General features: G+C 42.8%; 1 protein-coding gene across 1 annotated transcript in view; it reads right to left on the bottom strand.

Moving 5' to 3' along the window:
• Window positions 1–725: 725 nt before the first annotated feature.
• larp4b (La ribonucleoprotein 4B) overlaps window positions 726–23,626 on the bottom strand; it is a 39,308-nt gene continuing 16,407 nt past the window's right edge. Inside the window, exons 3-17 of the mRNA XM_080777781.1 lie at window positions 19,368–19,521; window positions 17,323–17,499; window positions 16,152–16,230; window positions 13,843–13,979; window positions 12,531–12,634; window positions 11,135–11,245; window positions 10,750–10,803; window positions 8,803–9,030; window positions 8,063–8,169; window positions 5,793–6,065; window positions 5,040–5,064; window positions 4,304–4,474; window positions 3,507–3,694; window positions 2,669–2,780; window positions 726–1,626 (exon numbers count right to left, since the gene is read on the bottom strand). Coding sequence (XP_080633907.1) covers window positions 1,204–1,626; window positions 2,669–2,780; window positions 3,507–3,694; window positions 4,304–4,474; window positions 5,040–5,064; window positions 5,793–6,065; window positions 8,063–8,169; window positions 8,803–9,030; window positions 10,750–10,803; window positions 11,135–11,245; window positions 12,531–12,634; window positions 13,843–13,979; window positions 16,152–16,230; window positions 17,323–17,499; window positions 19,368–19,521 — 2,343 coding nt within the window. The 3' untranslated portion in view covers window positions 726–1,203. The remainder of the gene's footprint in view (window positions 1,627–2,668; window positions 2,781–3,506; window positions 3,695–4,303; window positions 4,475–5,039; window positions 5,065–5,792; window positions 6,066–8,062; window positions 8,170–8,802; window positions 9,031–10,749; window positions 10,804–11,134; window positions 11,246–12,530; window positions 12,635–13,842; window positions 13,980–16,151; window positions 16,231–17,322; window positions 17,500–19,367; window positions 19,522–23,626) is intronic.

Raw genomic sequence — 23,626 nt, 5'->3', positions numbered from 1 at the left:
GAGGACATGACACTGTGGGTTGGAGACCAAGAGAGATCTACTGATCTGTGTCCTCTTGTGGCTTTAGCAGTGGCTCTCAACCTGGGGATCAGGTGTTACTAGACAAGTTCTAACGAGGCCAGGAGATAACTCCCAAGAAGGTGGGAAAACATCATGTCTTATATATCGGTGATGGAATATCAATTTCCAGCCACTAGCCTTCCTCGAATAATGCATCAACTGCAAACCATAATATAAAAGATTGAGAACCAGTGGTACACGGGGCCTTCCAAGACAAGTTCTTTGTACAACCGGGGAGAAACAACCTGCATACAACAGCAATTGCTAGCAGTCCTGGGAGAACTGTAAGCCAACACACCAACGCTGGTGTTAAAATGAGACTGCGGTTATGTAATGCGCAAAAAAGGCCATCAAATGAGAATAATGAAAAAGTCTGCAAGGAAATGAAGGATCCCAGTCTTGTCGTAATGAGATGAAGTGTTAATCCTGCATATAAACAAGCCAAAAAAATAAAAAATAAAATAAAATATACACCTCTGACTCACCGATCAAATGATGAGAAGTTATACAACGGCACCACGCTGCCTCACGACAAGTAAAACAGCATGCACCTGAATACCCCCCCCCCCCTCCCCCGCGGCAACCTGAACAACATGGAGTCTGGCTGGGTGAAGCTCCCCCCCCCCCCCCCCTCCCCCCTCCCCATCACCCACCTGAGTGGCGGCTTCTATAGCAACACCCTGCTTTTTGTGCGACGATGTATTAACTTGAATCCAGGAAGGCAGTTTAGACATAAATATATCAATGCCATTGTCATCTGACCCAACTTAACAGAATCACACTAAGCAAAAAAACAAACAAAAAAAATACTAAAACAAAAAAATCGTTTAAATTAAATAAAATTAACCAAAAAAAAAGAAATTAAATTTAAGTAACGACAAAACCCAGACCAAATAAATAAAAGATAAAAAGCATGAAAACGGTGCTCTACATGCACAGTAAAGTGCTTTTATTCATCCGCAAGCCCTGATCCAGGAAAGAGAAGGCGGCGTTCCTCTATGTTTGTGACTGGTGAATTCTCTGGGATACTTAAGTATTTAATAGCCCTGACTTTATCGAATTCCTCTTTTTGAATGCATGTCTGTGTGTGTGTGTGTGTGTGTGTGTGTAAGTGTGAGGGCATGGAGGGGTATCATCTCACTCCTACTGCGGGGACTTGGGGGGCGTAGGCTGGGGGTGAGCAGGATCTTTGCTGCTGTTGGGCGTCTTTCCTTGATGTGAGGAGGAGGAAGAGGGGGGAGGGGAGGGCCACCGACCACCCGGTCTCCTGGGGGCTTCCCGTGGGGGCCTGCCTGGGGTTGTGGCCCCCAACGAGGGCTTGTAGGAGGGGTAGGATGTCTCTCTGGCCTTGGCCTCGCCTCCCCTGCTGCAACCGCCGTCTCCCACCAGGGATGTTGCGTCAGTGGTGCACTTCGACTCCTCACCTGCGGGGGCGGCAGTGCAAGGGACTGGCTTGGCTTCCTTGTGGGGCTGTGGCTGCTGTTGCGCTTGATGCTGTTGGTGCTGTAGTGTCGGGGTGTCCTTGATCCGCTGGCAGATCTCAGCGTAAGATGGTTTCCTCTGCTCCTGTGAGGGACACAAAAGAGACGGGCTGAGAATCAAAGAGAGGGAGCGGTTACAGCTAGAGACAGGAAATTAACCACCCGGTCAGCTGCCCCTGCTACGTGTGTTGATCCTAAAGGCCAACATTTATAAACGTGTGAGTGCTTGGAAGGCAAGGTCTAGAAGAATGATCCCATATTCCTCAGCTCATGGTACAACTCTAATCAGCTTTTATAGACTTTAAATAGACTTGGTCCATCATTCTGCAAATTTACCCTTTTTATTTGGTCAAGATCAACAAAAATACCACATGGTAAAATGACTTAATTCTTGTTACTGTTTTTATGAAACATTGGTATATTAGATTTCACATCATGACAAATGCCTGGTTTTTATTAGGTAACGGAATTTGTCCGTCCATATTAATTAATTCCACGTGGTAAAGATTAAAGAAATAAATCAAGCCATCATTAATTTCCTCCCCGTCATGTATTCATGCAGTCAGTTGGACACCATTATGTCCAAAACTCTACATTTTCAGGATCAGCTCAAACCGCAATGCGTTGCGACGCATTTTGTGTCTGCTATATTTTTCTGCTATTTTTGTGTGACACTGTAGTATGACAAAGTAATGTATGGCGTTAAAATATGCTATGGCGATAAGGTTTCTGCCTGACAGTAACAATATTCATTCTTCTCCATGGCAGAGCTGTCTGGGAAGGGTTAAAGCTGCACTCCAGACATTTACATCTATGTGCTATACCTCCCCTTCCCTGGCCGGCGTTCTGTCTTAGTTCAAAAGGAGACATTTCAACCCTCATATGGGAGACCCACGTTCGAATCCCGAGTTTGTAGGACATAAATCTAAAGGATTGCAGCTTTCGCACAAGGATGTCGCTAAACAAATACTGTAAGTAAGTAGCCTTGCTGAGCCATGAGGCCCATAGGGCAGGAGCCCATCTCCTGTTTCTGTAGCGTGAGCGGCAGCTTGATGTACAAGTACAAACAGATACTGTACACGAGTATAAATGCAGTGTTATTTGGGTGGAAGCAGAACAATACTGACTGTAGCAGCCCCGTTGACCTGCACAGATTTGCTGGTGGTGGACAGGGTGCCGGGAACCCGCTCCACAGACGTCTGCACCTCCTTCTGTTTCACCTCCAAGACCTTCACCTCCCTGACCGACACAAGACACACACACACACACACACACACACACACATGCAATCAACCATGTGTCATCAAAATTCTTCTAATCTCAAGTAACATCTTTGATGAATGGAAATTCATTTCATATTTATCTGACGTTAGTGGAAATAATAATCCAGTAATGGTCTACTGTAGCTGTACACAAATGTTGTCTAGAAATCACTGTAAAGTCATTTTTTGTTGCCCAAATAAAGACCAATGGCGATTAAACCCATTCTGGGCGGGAACCCCTTTTTTTTTTTTTTTAATTTTGATCCCACGATTTTGTAACCCAGTTTTTCTTTTCACCCAGTACCAATTATCTAATGTAATCCTGGGCGTTACACTTCCTCTGCCAACCTGGGGGGCAGCGGACTGACCTCATGCCTCCTTCTATGCATGAGGAGTCCAAGCTGCTTCTTTTCACCTGACAGAGGGGAATTTCCCCGGCCGGATGTAGCACGTGGAAGGGACACGTTATTCTGACCAGTTCCTTTCCCCTCCATCAGGCGCCCCGGCTGGCCAGGGGGAGGTAGTTTTAGAGACCAGGATTACAGCATGTTTTTGTTTTTTTGAAAAATCGAAGAACGACTGACATGGAAACATAGCCTTTTCAGAAAACAGTCAGGATGTAGAAGACATTTTTAGAATCTGATCTCAGGTCAGAATGGGTTAACAAGTTGTGTCACATCTTATAACTGTAAGTGGTTCTTACACTGTGGGCTGGGAGGGCACAGGGCCATGGGAGAGGCTGGTGGGTGGGGGCGGGGCCACCGTCGGGGTGACAGTGGATGGGGGCGGGGTCTGGAAGCTTGTGGGTTGTGGGGATGTTGCTGTACGCAGCGGCTCATTGGGGCCTCCTGGAGAGCGGGCCCTTGCAGTACTGGCATCAACGCTTACATTCTGACGATTGGAAAGACACAGATATCGAACATGTTATCAAGTGCATCTCAATAAGCCATTCATAGCTTTGAGACAGCCTTCTAATAACCGAAGGTGGACATACATTTTGGTTGTTGTCGATTTGTTTGAATAGAAAATAACTATGCCCACAAGAAAGCAGTTTTGTGCAGTCAAACAGCATCTCCAGCTCAAACATGCTTGCTGGGGATGTAGTGCACTGTGATCAATGCTCAAGCTCTTTTAACAGCCTATAAAAGTCAATGAACATTACATAACCATTTACTGGTTGTATTTGAGACCTTTTGACCATGTCAACTAATTCTGAGAGTACTTGATGACTACTAAAACGCAGCTGTCATGAATGCCCTGGTGTAAACGGGCTATAACAATTTGTGTAGGTAACAATGATGATAATTAAGTGGAGTAAATGTAAGCAGTAAGTAACCTTAGGAACCAACTATTCCCAAGCCATGTGGTCCATAGGTCAGGAGCGGTTTAGTGGAGTAGGGCCAAGACATTTCTACTCAGACAGAAGAAGGAACTACAAAAGAAGGAATTGTAACAGAGCTAGGACCAACCGATCACATTTGGAGCTGAACTGCCACCTACCCTTTCTTTAGTGGTTCCCAGAACCACGCTGCTGGCAAGCCGGCTTTCAAACACGTCGTCGCTGGTCTTGAGCTGTCCTGCTGCTCCGGGGAGGGGAGGGAAGCTGGAGAGACCCAGCTCGAAACTGGGAGACGGAGGCTTGGGAGGAGGTGGCGACTGAGGCGTCACTCTCTGTAGGAGGGGTGGATGGGCAATCAGTCAATCAATCAAACACCCAGACCAAACTCAGCACAAAGCTCTCATTCAACACCCACCCATACAGAAGTATGGACCTCCAGCGATCCTGAAATAACACTACTGTGTATGCCCTTTGCCTTGAAATCACTATGATGTGTGGTTGATAGTTCTATCCACAAATGCCACAAAACCATGATCACTTCTGTAAAATAATACTTGCTCTCTGGTTTCATACAGCAGAAAAAAGCAGATGTTTTAGAGTTATAAAAAATGACTAATGTAAATAATGAGTAGGGTACAACCCTAATATGAATGGCTTCTTTCTCTCTCAAGGTACAAGACAAATTGTGTTAAGCGTAGGGAGACTGTAAAAGGGGGTAACACATGAGAAAGGAAGAAGTGCAAATTCTTGTGTGCATCGCCAACACCTCTGAACATTCTGTAATGGGTCTCTAGGGCTCGTCTAGCGCTAGTGGCCTTTATATTTGGAATTTACATTCTGCATGAAACGATAAGCGTGGCCTTGGTGTCAAATGGGTGAGCAAATAGAAGTACTTACTGTAAACTTGTCGTCCCTCTTTTTCCTACAAGCAGAAAAGAAATCCTTTAAGAAAGAACATTTGCAAATACTGCATGGCTTAAGCTAATGGAAGCAAGATGTTCCACATTAACTTGGCCATCGTCATAATTATTGATCCACCTTAACCCATTTTGGACTGAGGCCGATTCTAAAAAGCCCTCCAAATCCTGACCTAAGCTTTCTGGAAAAAATTCAAATATTTATATAGCAGCATAAAGGTTTCTATTTTTTTTAACCCATTTAGGCCTGATGTGGAAATAAAAAAAACGTTTGCACTGAAAGAATATATATTTAAAGATTTGTGCCGCATTTTTTACGATTTTTCAAAAATAGCAGACCTACAAGCTTGTAGAAATAGTCCCCCCCCCCCCCCCCCCACACACAGAGAAGCTGCCCAGTATATGTGTATGTGTTGAAGTGTCCCTGAGCAAGACACTTAGCCCCAACTGCTCACTGAATATGTCCATCTGAGCAGCCACCAGATGAGTAAAGCTAAACTTAAAGTTCCCCTGTAGGATTAATAAGGTCTACATTACCATTAAAATCTATAATTCATGACATATATTGTGTTGCAATGGCTTCACCTAGAATTTACATTTTTACTCCTATCTTGCATTTTGTAAGTTACTTTGGCAACCTTTCCAGAGGTTTGTTGTATAACCCACAAGAGATTTAAACAGAAAGCGGAGCACCAATGATTATTGTCCAGACGTGCGTAGCTAGTGAACTCACCTTCCTCTGCCCATGCCCAGTGGGGAGTAGTCTGTGGTGATGGGTTCGGCCACGCGGCCTGTTCCCACGCCGTCCCTCCGGGGAAAGGCCACAGTGGAGGTCAGCCTGGCTCGGGGCTGGCTGGTGGGGAGGCGCGGCTGGGGGCTGCTGCGGACGCCATTCAGCAACCGCTCACCGCTGGGGAAGTTGAAGAGCCCTGGGCTGTCAAGGAGACCTGTGTTGCGGTCAGCTGTGGGGATGGTGGGCCTCAGGTGGGGCGGCTTACTGTGGGTCCTGGAAGACGCAAGCTTTATTATCATGGATGTCACGACATGTGTCATATCAGGCTTCTAGAAGAGACAGGTGCCACCATGTCATGAGGATGTTAAACATTTTACTAAAATATCCTTACAGAGAAACAGATACACTTGTTGCCCGGTGCTATTCAGCAGTCTCTTACCAAAAAACACGCGTGTGAAGTGATGGGCGCACTTATAAATCATACATCATCCAATTAATTTATTTTATATACTTCCTCATGAATACATTTGTCAACTTATATTATCTTTTAACCAAAAAAAATATTCAATGTATGTAATGTTAATATAAAATAGATCTGAGCAAATCAGCTTTTTGTGTCAACACAAACACAGTTGCAGCCGATTTGCTCAGACACGTGACATAAATTATCCTTTCATTGTCAATGGCATTTAATTTGTGTTGACACAAAAAGCCAATTTGTTCATACATATGACGTAAATTCTCCTTTCATTGTCAATGGAAAATATAATAATAATAAACTTTTTTTATACATAAATGTATCTCAAAGTGCTTTACAGAGCAGAAAAGATAATAAAAACAAAAGCAAAACAAAGCGTTAAAACAGGCATGCAGTTAAAACAATAGCACAATAACGCAGTGTCAAATCAGGCAAAGGCAGTGGGACAAAGATGAGAACAGATATTTTAAAACTCAACTAAAAGCAAGAGTAAAAAGTCTTAAGCTGTGTCTTAAAATTGTCTATAAAGGATGCCTGTCTGATCCGCAGTGGTCATTTATTCCAGGCTGTTGGGTGAGACATGAGTTGTGACGAAAAGTGCGCCCCTCAAAGGAAAAGACGTTAAATATAACGGGGCACGATTGCGATGAGACAAACAAATGTGGATGACATGTCATCCACGACTGGCACATTCCTACAATTTACCAGGTAAGGAAACAATTGCTATGAATTTATTTCTTCCAAGAAACGTCATCAACACGTACTAGTCGATGACACACGGGCCAGACACACGGGCCAGTCAATTCAGAGTTCAGAGTACCGACCTGTTTCTGGGAGAATAGTGTCTGACAGTGAGAGGAGTACCGACCTGTTTCTGGGAGAGTAGTGTCTGACAGTGAGAGGAGTACCGAACTGTTTCTGGGAGAGTAGTGTCTGACAGTGAGAGGAGTACCGAACTGTTTCTGGGAGAGTAGTGTCTGACAGTGAGAGGAGTACCGACCTGTTTCTGGGAGAGTAGTGTCTGACAGTGAGAGGAGTACCGAACTGTTTCTGGGAGAGTAGTGTCTGACAGTGAGAGGAGTACCGACCTGTTTCTGGGAGAGTAGTGTCTGACAGTGAGAGGAGTACCGACCTGTTTCTGGGAGAGTAGTGTCTGACAGTGAGAGGAGTACCGACCTGTTTCTGGGAGAGTAGTGTCTGACAGTGAGAGGAGTACCGACCCGTTTCTGGGAGAGTAGTGTCTGACAGTGAGAGGAGTACCGAACTGTTTCTGGGAGAGTAGTGTCTGACAGTGAGAGGAGTACCGACCTGTTTCTGGGAGAGTAGTGTCTGACAGTGAGAGGAGTACCGACCTGTTTCTGGGAGAGTAGTGTCTGACAGTGAGAGGAGTACCGACCTGTTTCTGGGAGAGTAGTGTCTGACAGTGAGAGGAGTACCGACCCGTTTCTGGGAGAGTAGTGTCTGACAGTGAGAGGAGTACCGAACTGTTTCTGGGAGAGTAGTGTCTGACAGTGAGAGGAGTACCGACCTGTTTCTGGGAGAGTAGTGTCTGACAGTGAGAGGAGTACCGACCTGTTTCTGGGAGAGTAGTGTCTGACAGTGAGAGGAGTACCGACCTGTTTCTGGGAGAGTAGTGTCTGACAGTGAGAGGAGTACCGAACTGTTTCTGGGAGAGTAGTGTCTGACAGTGAGAGGAGTACCGAACTGTTTCTGGGAGAATAGTGTCTGACAGTGAGAGGAGTACCGACCTGTTTCTGGGAGAGTAGTGTCTGACAGTGAGAGGAGTACCGACCTGTTTCTGGGAGAGTAGTGTCTGACAGTGAGAGGAGACGAGGCTGGTTTGAAACTGTGTGACGTGGTGAAGCCATTGATGAACTGGCTGTTGTGGAACGGAGTGACCTGGAGAACAGAGCAGTGAAAATACATGGAAAGCCATTTGAAAACGGTATGGTTGCAAGTAACTGCCTGAGATGCAAATCAAAGACGACTATGGTTATATTTTGGAAAGGTAAAGGAAATGAGAGGCTTTGGATTACAGTGTCGATTTTAAACACATGTAGTTTTGCTATTGTAAATATTGAGCTGCGTTTTACCTAAAAGATTTTGACAATTAAAAACATCATGGAGTGAGTATACATATCACCGAATTAAACTAAGAGTTATAGTAACAGATAACAAATAGTGTGGACTCGAGTACCATAAGGTTTAGTGGTGCTTCTGGAGCCATGTACCCTTTTGGCCAATAGAACTTCATGATGCTTGTTATGAGCTAATCAGTTCTTCCCTGGGCCAATGCAAAACACCTTTTAAATTTGTATCACGGTAATAATTAAATCTATTCAGAAACCTCTGAATAGATGTGCATTTTTGTGACAGGACACTCGCATGACCACACCCCCCTTTCGGACAATCACCAGAGTTTTGTGCAAATCCGTGCATACCTTAACTGCGGCTAACAGTCAGACTGACGCACTGGGCTGAAGACATTGCCTCCTTGGTGGAGGTTGGTGACAACCAGCAGGCCATCCTTACCAGTGTGGGGTCTATGAAGCTGTGTGTAGCAGACCAGGCCTGTGGTGCGATGAGACTGTAGAGGGGGAACTGCTGCTGTGGGCTGTAAACTGGGGGGATATAGTAGGAGGTATAGCGCTGCTGCTGTTGCTGCTGCTGCTGCTGGGCGTATGGGTTCACCTCCACTGGCCGGTAACCGTTCTTTGGCATGAAAGTGTTGATGGCGATTGCCTTCGCCTTTATCCGTGCCTGTGGAGGAGTTGGAAGCAGGTGGCAGATTTACAACCATTTCCCCCAAAAACCTTCGCCACCTTTAGGGTATGCCGCTGTTCAACATAGGCAGCTGAGAAGTGGAGACATCATTTTATATGCATAGTTTGAACTAATCAACATCTATGTTGTGATCTTACAGCCGTTGTGTTTGTAGTGTGTTGTCAGAAGTGTTTACTAGGGCATTAACGACATTAGATTTCAAGTTGGTTCACAAGTCAACTTGTGTCAATAAAGTTAAAGTTGTGTCTGTCTACGCATAGTTTGGTGACGTCATCACAATGACACACAAGGGGGGACCACACAGACCAGTCCAACAATGAGCAAATTGTATTAAATATCTCTGCAACATTAGCAATGTATTATTAAGTAAAGAATACTTCAGACTACTATATAGTGAAATGCAAAAGGATGATTATTGTCAACGTCATATCACTTGAAAAGGTAACATCCCAGCGACTAAACCAAGAGTATGAAAATGAAGGCCCGCGCTGACATTCCGGCCATACATTTTGTCCAACATGCACCAGTGGTGTTTAAGCAAGCCAACAGTAACGTCATCTATTGCAGCTACTGCCTCATATGGAAAGCCAACAATAACGTCATCTATGGCAGCTACTGCCTCATATGGAAAGTGATCAAGAAGGAGCAAGGAGATCAAGAGTCCAGTTTCTTACTTTAAAGCCAAAGACATGATACTGCCCCTGTGCAGTCGGTGCAGGAAGATGGATTACATTGCTGGAATAGATTAAAGTGCTGGAGTCCAAGGCGTGAATTTCGAGGCAGAAAATACTTTTATAAAACTGCACTGCCTCATCTATACAGACAGTGCTGTGGAAAGCTAGATGTTTACCGTCTTTTAGTTGACTGTACAAATCTCTGCACCAATACAAATCTGCAAGGTCTCCGATTCTTTCTCCCTCACCACCAGTCTATCTCAAGTTGATTTAATGAATCACAAAATATATTCTAAACAAGGCATGTTTGCAGATTTAATGTATCATTTATGTTATTTGGGGTGGGTGGGGTACTCTTAAAACATTGGTTGGTTAAGTAGTCGAGTGACAATGTCACTATTTAGTATTTTACCAAGTGTAGGGACCAACATACTAGAGAGTACGTTCAATTTCACTTCAAATGCCAGGGGAAAGTACAGCATGTACTCAAGACAGCAGACCATCTATACTGCATATATGTCACTATGTACATTAAACATTCAACAGTGGTGAAGAACGGAGGCACTGTGGACAGAGATGAGAGTTCTGGAACGCTACCTTCTTAAGGTGTACATGGGGAGATTCATTTAATACAGTAAATAAGTGATACATGATATCAAGTCAACTTTGAACACAACTCTAAAACAGCAAGGATTGCATGAGTCTCCTACAGTACCTTAACTTGAATGGGAGTTTTGTCTGTGCAACATTGTGGTAAATTATAAATGAGGGTGGTTACCTTCACTAATGAAACTTTAAGAGGTGCATGGGGAGATTCATTTAATACAGTAAATAAGTGATGCATGATATCAAGTCAACTTTGAACAAAACTCTAAAACAGCAAGGATTGCATGAGTCTCCTACAGTACCTTAACTTGAATGGGAGTTTTGTCTGTGCAACATTGTGGTAAATTATAAATGAGGGTGGTTACCTTCACTAATTAAACTTTAACAGCTTCAAGTTCTCAGACAGAACACATACCTTTATTGGCTTCCCTTGGAAGGTTTTCACCTCTTCACGGAGGTACTGATATGCCTGGGAAACAGAAAAGTTACATTAAACATTACACTCAGGAATAGAAAATATGTGTACTGTACACACACCTCCATTAATCCACATTACAGGTAAACTGTCGTGAACTTAAAAGACAGTCCTCAATACCAAATGTCATATTCAGAGACACCAAATTATAATTTGGAGCTTCTAGTTGACTGGTGAGACAGTAGAAGTGGCAGTGAATTTTTGTAATCTACAACACACTCTACAATCCCCTCTTCACCAGATTTAGCTTCTCGCTCAGGTTAAAATGATATTTAAGAAAAGTAGTGATAAGCAAACAGTAAATAACAAGCTGAAGTTTCATTACCTGCTGTGCATCAGCCTCTGATTCAAAGGTGATGAACCAGTTGTCATTGTAGGCAAACTCACAATTGATGAACTTGGGTAAGTTGTCTCCCTTGAACAGAGCTTCTACCTCCTTAAACATAAAAAACATACACATTTGGTCAGAAAGCAAACAAATCCCTTTAGTACTGCACCTACCAGCTCCCTTTCAAAATATTAAAATATTTGGCAAGAGAAATGCCATTTTCCTATCCTGTGTCTGATATAATAATTTGCCCCCATTTTAAACAGATGGTGGAGCTGATAAAATTGTATCTTATATTAAAGTGATAGCTCGAGTCACACTGCTATCAGTGAGACTCTAAATTCCAACAGTAGTTTAGATTCATGTCACTTTGAAAATGGTACCACTGCCAAACTGCAGTCTAATTATCTTTATACCAATAAATTGGTTCGCTACAACCAATAAACATGACTTGACACAGGAACACTGCACATAAATTAAGTCTCAATTTCAGCCCTTTTAATCCATTCTGGGCGGGAACCCTTTTTGGTGTTTTAAACATTATGTTATAATTTAGCTATTGAAAAATAGCAGCTCATAGCGCCACCGAGTGGTACGCTACGAGCTTGTAGGTCTGCTATTTTTGAAAAATCGTTAAAATGTGGCGCAAATCATTGAATATATATTTCAGAGCAAACATTTTTAACGAAAATATTTGCTTCTGGGGGGTCCCTGGAACTACATATTTTGAGATGGGGGTCCGTGGCCCAATAGAGATAATTCTGGGGGTCCTTGACATGAAAAAGGTTGAGCACCACTGACATAGAAACATAGGTTTTTCTGAAAAATGTTAGGATTTAGAAACTTTTTTTTATCGACCTCAGTCCAAAATGGGTTAAAACGAGCACTCTTAGAATAGAACTGCAAACACATTCATTCTGATGACCGGCCAAATGCTGTGGTTGTGAAACTTGAGATTTCAATTTGGTTGGAAAACACAGGTTGCCTTGAGTCCGTCAAACCCGAGGCATAAATCCAACATGCCTGCCATGGCACGGTGGGGGACTGGCATGCAGGGTTATCAATCCAACAGCAAGCAGAATAAATGGCAGAGGTACTGTCAGGCAGTGGTGGAAAAGGTACCCATAATTATTTTTACTTAAGTAAAAGTATCAATATTGCAACTGCAACTCTGTTCCAAGTAAAAATGTGGAATAATTTTTTTTTTACTACAATCTACAAAGTAACTAAAATTTTCAAATAACTGTAGTGGAGTAAAAGTGCAATATTTGCCTCTGAAATGTAGTGTAGTAGAAGTAAAATTACAAAAGAACTTGACATACTCAAGTACAAAATACAAATACCTCAAGATTGTACTTAAGTACAGTACCCAAGTACTAGTAAATGTACTGACCTCTATGGGGGTACTCTCAGGGACTTCTCTGAGGATAACGATGCAGCGGTTCTGATTGGGCCGAACCTTCTCCCCTTTTTCATCCACCTGGACCAATGGCAGAGCTGGAGACGCAGAGAAACGGCATCGAGTTCACCAGCAAATTGAACATTAGAATGAAAAGTTGGGCCCCTCGAACGGCAGTGGACTTTTTACCTGTGAGCACCAGAGGCTTTCCTGGCAGAGGGATAGTGAGAACTCACTAAGGCACTGCACCAGGGCTACGCCCAGGGTTACATTAGAGAATTGACACTGGGTGAAAAAAATGGGTTTAGTCTAGTTTTATGTCTTGAACCGGGTCTCCCACATGGGAAACTAAATACAGCTACCTCTTATCAAGGGGGAATGTTGACAGGGCAGATATTGGACTTAATTGCTTCAGGCAGGGTTACTTGCCAACCAGTAGACATCTTACCAGTCTAAATTTCTCAATGGAAGAGTAAAGACCACTGCCAATGTGCAAGTTATGTATGCATTCGTTAAAATAAGTTGCAGAATGCAGCTTTAACAGACTCCAACAGGGCTGATATAGTACAAATTGTCTTTTTTTAAATGTAACAGCTCTTGAACAAAACAAATCTTGAACAAAACAAACGATCTGTCAGGAGACGGACTCTCCTGCTAGACTCTGCTTTAACAGCTTTCTCATGGGAAATTAAACAACAAAGAAAGGTCCTACTGTAATACAAGGGAGTTCACAAGCCATTGTGCCTAGTTTAAATGGGGCATTTCAACCATAATGCATCTGGTTTTGCCTTTGGTGTACTGTAAACAGAAGATTTCAGAATAAGTGAGCATTTTCATGTTTAACACCTTTCAGAATGTGGGAGATTATCTGGTGAGGCAAAATTCTGGGGTATAAAGTATGGGATTACATGCAGATTTAAAACCTACCGGCACAAACATCTTGGTTGATTGGCATATTGTCATTTGGAATGTTTGACCTACCCAAAACTTAGTCATCCCTTCTGGGTAGCCTCCTTATCCAAACAAAATTCATGAAAATCTGGCCATCTATTTGGTGCATATTGCTGGTTGTAGGAGTGGTTGCACCACTCAAAAATCGTAAAAATCTGTTCATATCTTAATGTATATTATTCCACAGCGAACGTTTTTAAAACTCATATCTTTGCTTCTGGGGGTCCCTGGGACAAAATATTGTCAGTTGGGGGTCGGCGGCCAAATACATATCATTCTGGAGGTCCAGATCACTGTATAGGTTTTTCAGAAAACTGTTAGAATTTAGAAGACATTTTTTTAAATGATCACTCACATCGCAGGATGTCCACAATGAGCTCAACGTCCGTGCTGAGCTTCTTGACATGGTCCAGGTTGGCCACCGTCACTATTGGCACATACTGGTCACTGTCCATCTGAGAGATGAGGTACATGTCGCTGGCCAGGTTCTCCCTGGAAACAAACACACACAGGATGAGACAAAATGTCTGCTCTGAGCTCCTGTTAAACAACAAGATGATTTTTTTTCTGAGCTCAAAGTAAGCTTTGAATTGTTTTCGATAGGAGCGGCCCATATTTACACTATGCTACAAATGCCAGCAGAATGGTGAGGCACTTGAGCGTGCATTCTGAGCCAAGTCGTGCACATGCAATTTTTATCTGGTCACTGCAAGATGAAAAATGTTCACATTTTTTATGCAGCCGCCCAATCACGGAGGAGGATTGTAAAATACCCGATAACCTGAGACCTCTCGTGGCTTATTGCTTAAATAAGCCATGGCATGCAGTTGCTCAATTATGATTAATTTAACATCAACACCTGTCAGGTTAAAGGTTTGTAATCAATATTCATCCGAGTATCTCTGATGAAAAATTGCTTTGCCTCCAAAGAGTCCAATTACAGATGGGTGTTAGTTAGTTAGTGTTAGTTTCAAGCTGGGACAAAAGAAAATATGCTTTGATGGACACAAATGTTGCTTTGGTGGTCCCTTAGTTAAAAATCAGAACAGTCTAAAGTGAGTGGTGCAACAGCGCCCCCTCTTGGTACCCTAAACATACGGCCAGAAATAGGGACGGACAGACATTGCTGTTTCTAGGAGTGGTTGCACTACTCAAAAATGAAACAATGAATAAGTGTGTTTTGGTTTGTATGAGTGAGTGTGTCCATGTGAGTGTTTTGGGAATGATTATATTCTATTTTTTTCGTGTGCGCACGTATGTGTGCCTGTATGTGTCACAAGAGACAACACAGCACCTCGGTGGGAGGTGAACTCTAAGAAAACGAGCACTCCTTTTTTATTTGAATGTTTTTTCCAATGGTACTGTAACATACTGTATACACTTACTTGGTGTAATAAAACACTTAGAGTTAAACAACTATCGTATCAATGTTTGTGTGAATTGGGCTTTAGGAAAAGTTAAGAGAATAAGGAAGATGAAAGTCAGAGTAGGTACTAGCAGAGGATGAGGGACAATGAAAGAGGAGCAGAAAAATGACAGTCAGTTAGTCCACTCAACTAGGACTCCGCCTTCATGTCTTGTCTATTTTTAACTGTCCTTTTAACCACCGTTTCCAAACAGCAAACCTCTATGAACGACAGACAATGCAGTGAAATCTCTTCTGAGACCAGTCGATGCCTCTATGACGCATGCGGATACAGCCTGGCAGAGCCGGTAAGGTAATGATTAAAAAAGGTTGTATGGAGATTAATACTCGTGACCATGACTCTTTGCTGTCAAAGAGCCATGGCAAATTAACTCTAAAAGTGCACAAATTAACAAAATGGAAAATGACAGTAAGGACAAGTCTCTGTGCGTACGAACATACGTGTGCACGAACGTCTGTAATCCATGTAACTCGAGAACCGTTCGCCCTATAGACTTCAAATTCGACACACGTTCCACACCATAGGGAGTGCACTCCCTATGGAGTGCACTGCACTCTTATGTATTCTCTGAATTTAGAGCACATTTTGAGACATTTTGCGCATTTTAAAAATATGAGAATACATAAGATCCTTTTTGCCACACTATATACAGATATATATATATATATATATAGATCTGTCCACACCAGAACAATGGGATTTTGGTCCCAACATCAGTGTCCCTTTAACACTCAAGCTTTTACAGTGTAAAAGTCAACCCTATGTGGCTTTATGTGCGTCAATAAAGATCAGGAGAGCAGACCAATCCATGAGGCCCATTGGTCCACCCCCACGCCAGCGCTCTTCTCTGACAGTATGAAATAGGGCTTTCATTCAGGGCACGCCTCACGCCCACAGCAGGGGACCGAGAGACAGAGACAGAGAGTGAGACAAGACAGACAAATGAGTATGCTGCTGTGCTGCTGCAAAAATCACAGCATATTTCAGAGTTCTCCATGAGTGAATCTTGATCGGTCTTAAACAAACAGTATTGCTTGGATCAACGAAGCCAAGGGGGAGGGGGACTATGGAGTTTGATTATTTTGTTAATGAGAAGAGATGCAATAATTCTTGTCATGACTCTGTTATGAAGTGCATCTCTACTCTAAGAGCCAGAGTACAGCGGCTGAGGAGTGGAGCCTTTTGACACATGCAGTGTTTATGTGTTTCTGTTGGATCTCCTATCAGTTCGGCTCACCGTGACAGACAGAACTCCAGGGTTTTCTTCAGGTGGTCCCTCAGTCCCTCCTGGCCATTCTCTGGCTGGGCATCACCGCCTGCCGACACACAAAACCAGATTCAGAACAATAAAGAATAAAATAAACAGTAGCTACTACTGAATGAAATGTTCAGAACAATTACAGAGACGGAATCTAAAGGTTTATTTTTTGACACAGCAGAGGAATAGTCACACTTGAATAGGACAACAATGGAAACAAGTCCCTAGCACTTTCAGCCAAAGTGTTACTAAAACCTCTGTGTTGTATTTTCTCACAGTACGGTATCATCTTTAGTGACGCAAGTGTTTCAATGAGTATTGAGTAAACCAACCAAAACAATAATGTATAACAATATTTGTACAAACTCATCGATATCAACCTGGATTAGTTTATAGTCCGATCCCCGTCTCCCCCTGGGTTATGAGGGAGACGGTGTAAAGTGCTTCGAATAAAGGGGACCGTTTGTTCAACTGAGGTTGAAAATACAAAGTGTGAAAATGCCTTGTCCCACCCCAGGGTGAGTGATTAAAGCAGAAGGTCAGGTCTAACGGTGTCACCCACTGAGAAAGCACCCTTTCATTATTCCCTGAAGAAAACCTTTCCAGGTCAAAATACATTTCCAGGTTTAAATAAATCCTGCATTGTATCTACGAGTGTGCAGCCTTTTCCTTACTTTTAACCCATTCAGGCCTGACGTCGGAAATCATGACAATTTTCTGAAAGATTTGAGGCACATTTTAACGATTTTTCAAAAATAGCAGACCTACAAGTTCATAGCGCACCACTTGGCACGCTATGAACTTGTAAATCTGCTATTTTTCAATAGCTAAATTATAACATAATGTATGTAACCACCAAAAGGGGTTCCCGCTCAAAATGGGTTAAACATGGCTCTCTCTATAACATAAAATCTCATGCTTCTAAAAGATATGATGCAATTTACCAATGACAAAGACTTACTGAGCCAAATAAAAGAGGGATATTGCCAGCATCACTCAGGCAACAGCAGCTTCAGGCGCACACACAAACCCCCCCGTTTTTATTTAGTACGATTTCGCGCCACAGAATCAAATGATGGACCCTGAAATTGTTGCTTTTCCCTAACAGATGATAACATGATTATATTCTATAAAGGATCTACCAACCCACCAGTGTGCGGTGGGTCGTGCCCAGTCTCAGGGTACTCTGTGTAGGCTGGTTCAGAGCACTCCAGTGTGACGGAGGCCATGGGTGCGGCGTCTGCCAGTATCACTGGCACCGGGGGAGGCTCATCAGGATGGGCTAGTAGAGGCTCCTTATAAGCCTTGTCTTCACTGGCTTCATAGCCTGGACAGAAAACAATCATATAGGGAAATTAAAGCAACACATCACAGTTTCTGGTTTCATGGACAATTCCATCCTAACACTCATGTTGCTGGGAGACGAGCCAAAACACTTTTTGACACGACCAGTTTGCCATTGGTTGGTTAATTTAACTAGTCGATTTCACTTTTTTAATTAATAGGTGGTAGAGGCCCCAGTGCTGAATCAGCACAAAGGAAATGCTGACTAAATGGTTAATGCTATCCCTTGGTTGAACTGGGTCCATACATCTAAAGACCGTTTATGAGACACAGATTAGACATAATCCAGTATTTGGACGACACCCAATTACATTGCACAATACACTGGATTTAAAGTAAGGTGAAAAATATCACTTTGTACATGTACATGTGGACAGGGTCTGAGTCAAACACAGGCTAATCAATAATTTCTGTTTCACCACCATATCTTTGTTAAGCCCGTCTATGAGAAAAGCTATACTTGGCTGGCTTTTTATCACATTAAAATGAGTGATTATGCCCATTTGTGTAGAAGGGAGTGGGGACTGTGGGAGGAATATTCATGGCTCATACTAAATTGAGTATGAATGATTTAAGACGGTTTTTAACAGTGACGAGGACATTTTAGTGCAGTGGGTTGCTGACCAAAGGAGGGTTGCATGTTCAAAATGTCCTGACCACCTGTGTGGGGAGAACTAAAATCCCCCACACCCAATTGTTAATATGCCCTTGAGCCAGGCATCAACAACTGGGACTAGGCTATATGGCAGAAATATGATTATTATCAAATCAAAAAGGACATTTCACAACACTGAAATGTCAACACAGAAATGTCTGCTGTAGTGTACCATCTATGGTTATGCAAAAATAAGCAGCCTTGAGTCACCGTATAACGGTATAAGATAGAATGTGATCGATGAATTGAAGTGGCGTTTTAGGACCAAATGGATTTTTTTTGGCGGAAACCAAAACACTTGACGAGAAAATAGACGAGAGGCTTGACACGTGGCTCTTGGTAAACATTGCCGTTTTAAATGATACGTTTTGGCTTGTCAATTCTTTCCCGACGCTAGGTGGTGTCATATCCCAGGTCCGTATATATACGTACCCCAACGTATACTCCGTCTATATAATGGTTGAGGCCTACGGAAGCTTTTAACATTGGTCCGGTTCCTATGGCAACGCTCCACCGTTCCAACTATGGGATTGAAAAACTAATCACAGTGCAAAGCAGTTGAAAGGAGGATTTTCAAACCTCCATTAGTCGGACTCCAGGATCGCTGTCCTTGGTGGATCTTCTGCCATCCACATTTCTGACTTAATTTGGGCCTTTGTACTGCTGCTGCCATGTAAAAGCTTCACAAAAAGTAAACAGTGTGTGCTTGTTCCAATGTGTAGCGAGTGTGTGTGTGTGTGGGGGGGGGGGGGGAGCTCCGTTTTTTAAAGTGAATGCGTATGGTGGCACTGGGAACTGGGGTTTATGCTAACAGCTAGCCACAATTATAGAGTTAAGATGATTGAGCTGGCTGTGGCTACATAAAGTATAGCCTGGCCCAGCCAGCGTGCATTCCATTGGTTCACCGATCCGGTAAATTCTTAACGGCAATTAATCGAGTCGATTAATTGTTAACATCTCTAATCAAGATTGATTTCATTGCCCAGTCCTACCAAACCAATGGTTTCTGCGGAGTCCAAGAGGCTGAATGATTGGAAATGACTACCAGTCAAACACAAGTAAAGTGGTCAATTTTGTTAGGCCTTTGACAAGTAAACAGTCCTAAGGGATATTTAGCTGGTAAACTATAGCTAGTTGAAAAGAAAACAACAACGTTGGTGTTGGAGACTGGGAGGATGAGGGAGGTACCATCTGACCTTCAGGGCCGGGGTCGGCGGAGCTCTCAGAGCCTTCCTTCCATGTGTGGAGGGCAGCGGGTGTGGAGTCAGTGTTCCCACTGTGGTCCAGGCTAAACATGTGGTTGGCCCATGCTTTCGCATTGGGGTTTAGGTCCGAAACCTTGGCGGATTCCTAGGAAGACAAAACAAAGATGGTAAGAGAAGGACATTTTAATTGGTGATTTATATTATAATAAATTACTACTAGGGATGGGAAATTCATTTGTCATCATATCGGTATCAGCCGACGTTGGCCTTAAAATGCCACTTCAGTATCAAACCGATGTCAAAAGATTTATTTTTCTGATATTTTAATTTATAATAATTATGTATTTTCTGGCTTTTATTTTTATTTTGAAGAAATACTAAATTTTAAACAGCAATAAATCATATCGGATATCGATATCATCCATCTACTAGTTTTTACTTCAGTATCCAACAATGGCTGTCAATATCAACAGATACAATTATAATGCATTTTAGTTGTAGATACTTTAGGCCGCTAGCTAGGGGTGTAACGATAACAGCGACACGATACATGGTTGACTATACGATACATGAACCATATTGGTTCATTATGGCGAAGCTTAAATTCTGAGGCAAAAGTTCAATAGGTTTAAATAATATTGACTTTTTTCCACACTTCACTTTGTCAATGCTCTCAACCAGACTGAGGTTAAATGAGAGACACCTTTCTGTACACATTCTGTACAAGTACATTTAGTGGTGGTGTAAGCAATTCTGATTCTCCAGACATGTCTGGGAAGTCATAATTGACTGAAAACATTGATTCCGTTTCGACTGTAATATTGATTCATTAAGTGGTCCAGTCACATTGGCACAGCGGTTGTATAAACACAGGATAACCATCACAAGATTTGAAGTTTGGCAATGGGGAAGTGTCGTATCAGTTTGGCTTTTCACTCCAGACCCCCTTCTTTTGACACATTGTAGTTTTGACACATTACAGCCAAGGGCTGACAGGGACCAATGTATAGCTTGAAGACCAGACCATACTGTGTCAGTGTGTTGGCACATACATCGTGCGCTCTGCCATGACATCACAATCAATCAGTTTCAATATTAGTAAAAAATATATAGAATAGAATTCCCAGTCTTAGTGGTGGAAACGGCATCAACAACAATAAAATCATTTTAGAATTGAAATGATCTACAAGAATGAAGAATATTGACCCATTACGAAGAAACGGTGGGAATGGAAGGACACTTGTGCAACACAGAGATAGTACTCTCAAAGAAAACTCTGGAATGATCTGAGAGAGCAACAGTTACCACAACCTTAGTCAGAAATGTGGAGACCATTGGAGATGATTAAGTGTGCCCCTTGTTGTGGGTAGGCTCCGTCACATGCTGAATCAATCAATATTTACCAAGAACATAGCGCAGTTCTTTGTCCTGGGTGAATGTCAACATGATGATAAAAATCACCAACAATAACTTCACAGTCAAAGTCAACACAGATTACAGACAATAGTTCAGCAAAGAAAATAATATGGACAGCATTCCTGCGGCCATTAGCCATTTAGGAACATACTGTAGCTCGAGAGGAACAATCAATTGAAAACCCACATATTCAAAAGGTCAAATTTCCATAAGTTATTGGCTTGCATTGGAGATCATCCATCATGATCATCTTTAACAAAACAGCAACTCTACCTCCGGTCTTATGCACTCCAACTTCACTCATCAAACTGAAGTTGGAAACTTTAACATAAAATATCAGCACAGGTATTCAGGAAGCTACTAGCATATAAAGTCCCAGGTTGTGGCACTATTAGAGCTGCTCTGATAAATCGGCGATCGATCGGTGATCAGATGATATTCACTCCAAATGACTCGATCGGTGATCTAGCCTATCTGTGATCGGCAATTTACCCTATCTGGAGAAACCAATCTTTTACACCCTTTAAATGGTATAAATGTCGATCCAATATATAGTATAATATCAATTTTGAGGGGCACTAGGAGGGGTCTTTATGGCATTTAATGTTTGTTTTTAGTTCAAGGTTTGTTTTAAAAACGCCATTGACAATGCAGGGAAAATGTCTTGTCCCTAACAAACATTAAATGCCATTAACAATAAAGAGAATTTAATGTTTGTGTTGGCACCGTTTGTTTTACATCACGAGTTAGACTTTAATATATTAGCGCTCCTCACTTCACACAGGTGTGATTTTTGTGACAGGCCTAAACATTCTCCCCTTCCTCCCCTCACACATGAACAGTTTTGACGTGTGTTTTGACATCATTTTGAAAATGTTAAAAATGTACACAATGTTACACACAAGATTGGTATTTGTATCATGAGAAAAACATGATACATGATACCGAACCCGTATTTTTTATTATATATATAAAAATCACACCTGTGTGAACCGAGTGGTGCAACTCCCCTCTCTCCCCCCTCCTCTCTCTCTCTCTCTCTCTGCTCCGTCAGATTAGCTTTATTATGGATATCAATCCGTGTCGCTGAGAACTATTTTTTCATTATTATTTTGGCTCGGCCTTTCCTTCTTTAGCGAACCTAGACAGTCAGAAGTTGGATTTGCGTCCAGCAGGTGGCAGCCATGTCACATACTTCTCTCGTTCCAATGCGCACACCACTCACTCATGATGACTGATACATGATACACACAGAGATTGCTGGTTGTAGGAGTGGTTGCACCACTCAAAAATAACAGTCTAGTATGGATTTTTTTTTTTTATAATCTGTAACGTAGCTTTCCTCTGCTGTTAATGGTGGTGTGTTAATCGAGCATCTGGTTGCAGTGTCTTCACCTCAGCTTGACTAATCCAGAGCAACAAGCACTGCTTGCCCCTGGATTCCCAGAACTCATCAGGTTAGTACTACCTCTCGACTTGAGAAACTCATCTAAAAGTCATGGTGTATGAAATCAAATCCAGAATCTGTGAAATAGCACATCATTCTTGTATTTGAAAAGCAAAAGTAAACAATGCATTATGTGGCATCTTATATTTCTCAGAACACTGATGAGACAGAACAGACATTTTGAAGTCAATCTTCTCACATTCAGTGACCCAGAGATCAGTCATGAACATTGATGTAATTTCTGTCACTAATCATTCTTACTGTTTGGTAATTCGACAGAGCACTAAACAGCAAGAATCAATGCCATGACGACAAAACCAGCTCAAAAGTGGCAACCCTGGTCTATAATAATAACCTCTGTTTCTGGACATACTCACAGGATCAAAGCCAATGCTGTGCCAGTCCCTCAAGCAGGTCTCGCAGGCCAGCAAACTGTAGCTCAGAGCTGTGGTTAGAGCCAGGGTTTCCTCAAAGTCCTGAGGCAAACCCCGCCCGGCGTTCACAGTGGGGGGCGGAGGGACAAGGCTCCAGTGTATCCAGTCCATGTTCCACAAGGTAACGTCAAGACATTCACAGATGGATTACTCTTGCGAGTGTTCACAGCCGACTCGACTGTATGTGCTTCAACCAATAACGCTGCCGAGTCCACGATGCGCACCGGCAAAAGAACATCTGTCTGCGTGCGCACAAACATACACTAGATGCAGTCTAACCACACATAGGGATGAGAAATTCACAACATGCCCAGCTTATGGTTTCTGCTTCATACATGTACACACATGCATGCGCATGATTTGCATGTACCTGTAGATGCACACGGCAATCTGTGCCACACTTAGAAAAAAACAACTAGCCTTTCATTGCTGTGCCCTAGAACCCTGCTCCAATCACCACAACAGTGCTGTACATGGAGACAGACGCATATACACAAACAAGCTCTATTATCCACACGCTCTCTATCCACAAGCCAGAGAGCTGCTCTTTCCCATGTACCGAGTCCCAGTAGATTATGTGCGCTTCAAGCCGTACCGAGTCTCATTCTACACCCCCACCCCTATCACCCAAACACTTTCTCCAGGTCCTGGATGTCACCGGTAGCTCCAGGCTACTGTGGAGTCCGTCTCTCGCCTGTCAAACTCACTCTGGTCGCCAGGCGAAATGTAGGCGACAGGTCGACGTGTAGCCGAGTCTACAAATCATGGAGATGATTTTTTTCTACAGGGGGTGGGGGAGTTGGGGGGCACTGACGTGGCACAAGACCATTGGTTGTCATGCTGGGAGGAAGTCTCACTGCTTTGTTTAGTGCCGTTGGCCGTCTGATGAGTCATTCAAGTTTGGTGAATTCAGCCTTCCTTTTCAAGCATCGATTTCAATGGGAACGTTGTAA

Source organism: Protomyctophum bolini, assembly GCF_963924005.1.
Source record: "Protomyctophum bolini genome assembly, chromosome: 12".
NCBI lineage: Eukaryota > Metazoa > Chordata > Actinopteri > Myctophiformes > Myctophidae > Protomyctophum > Protomyctophum bolini.
The sequence above is the reverse complement of the archived record's forward strand: the minus strand, read 5'-3'. Positions and strand labels throughout refer to the sequence as shown.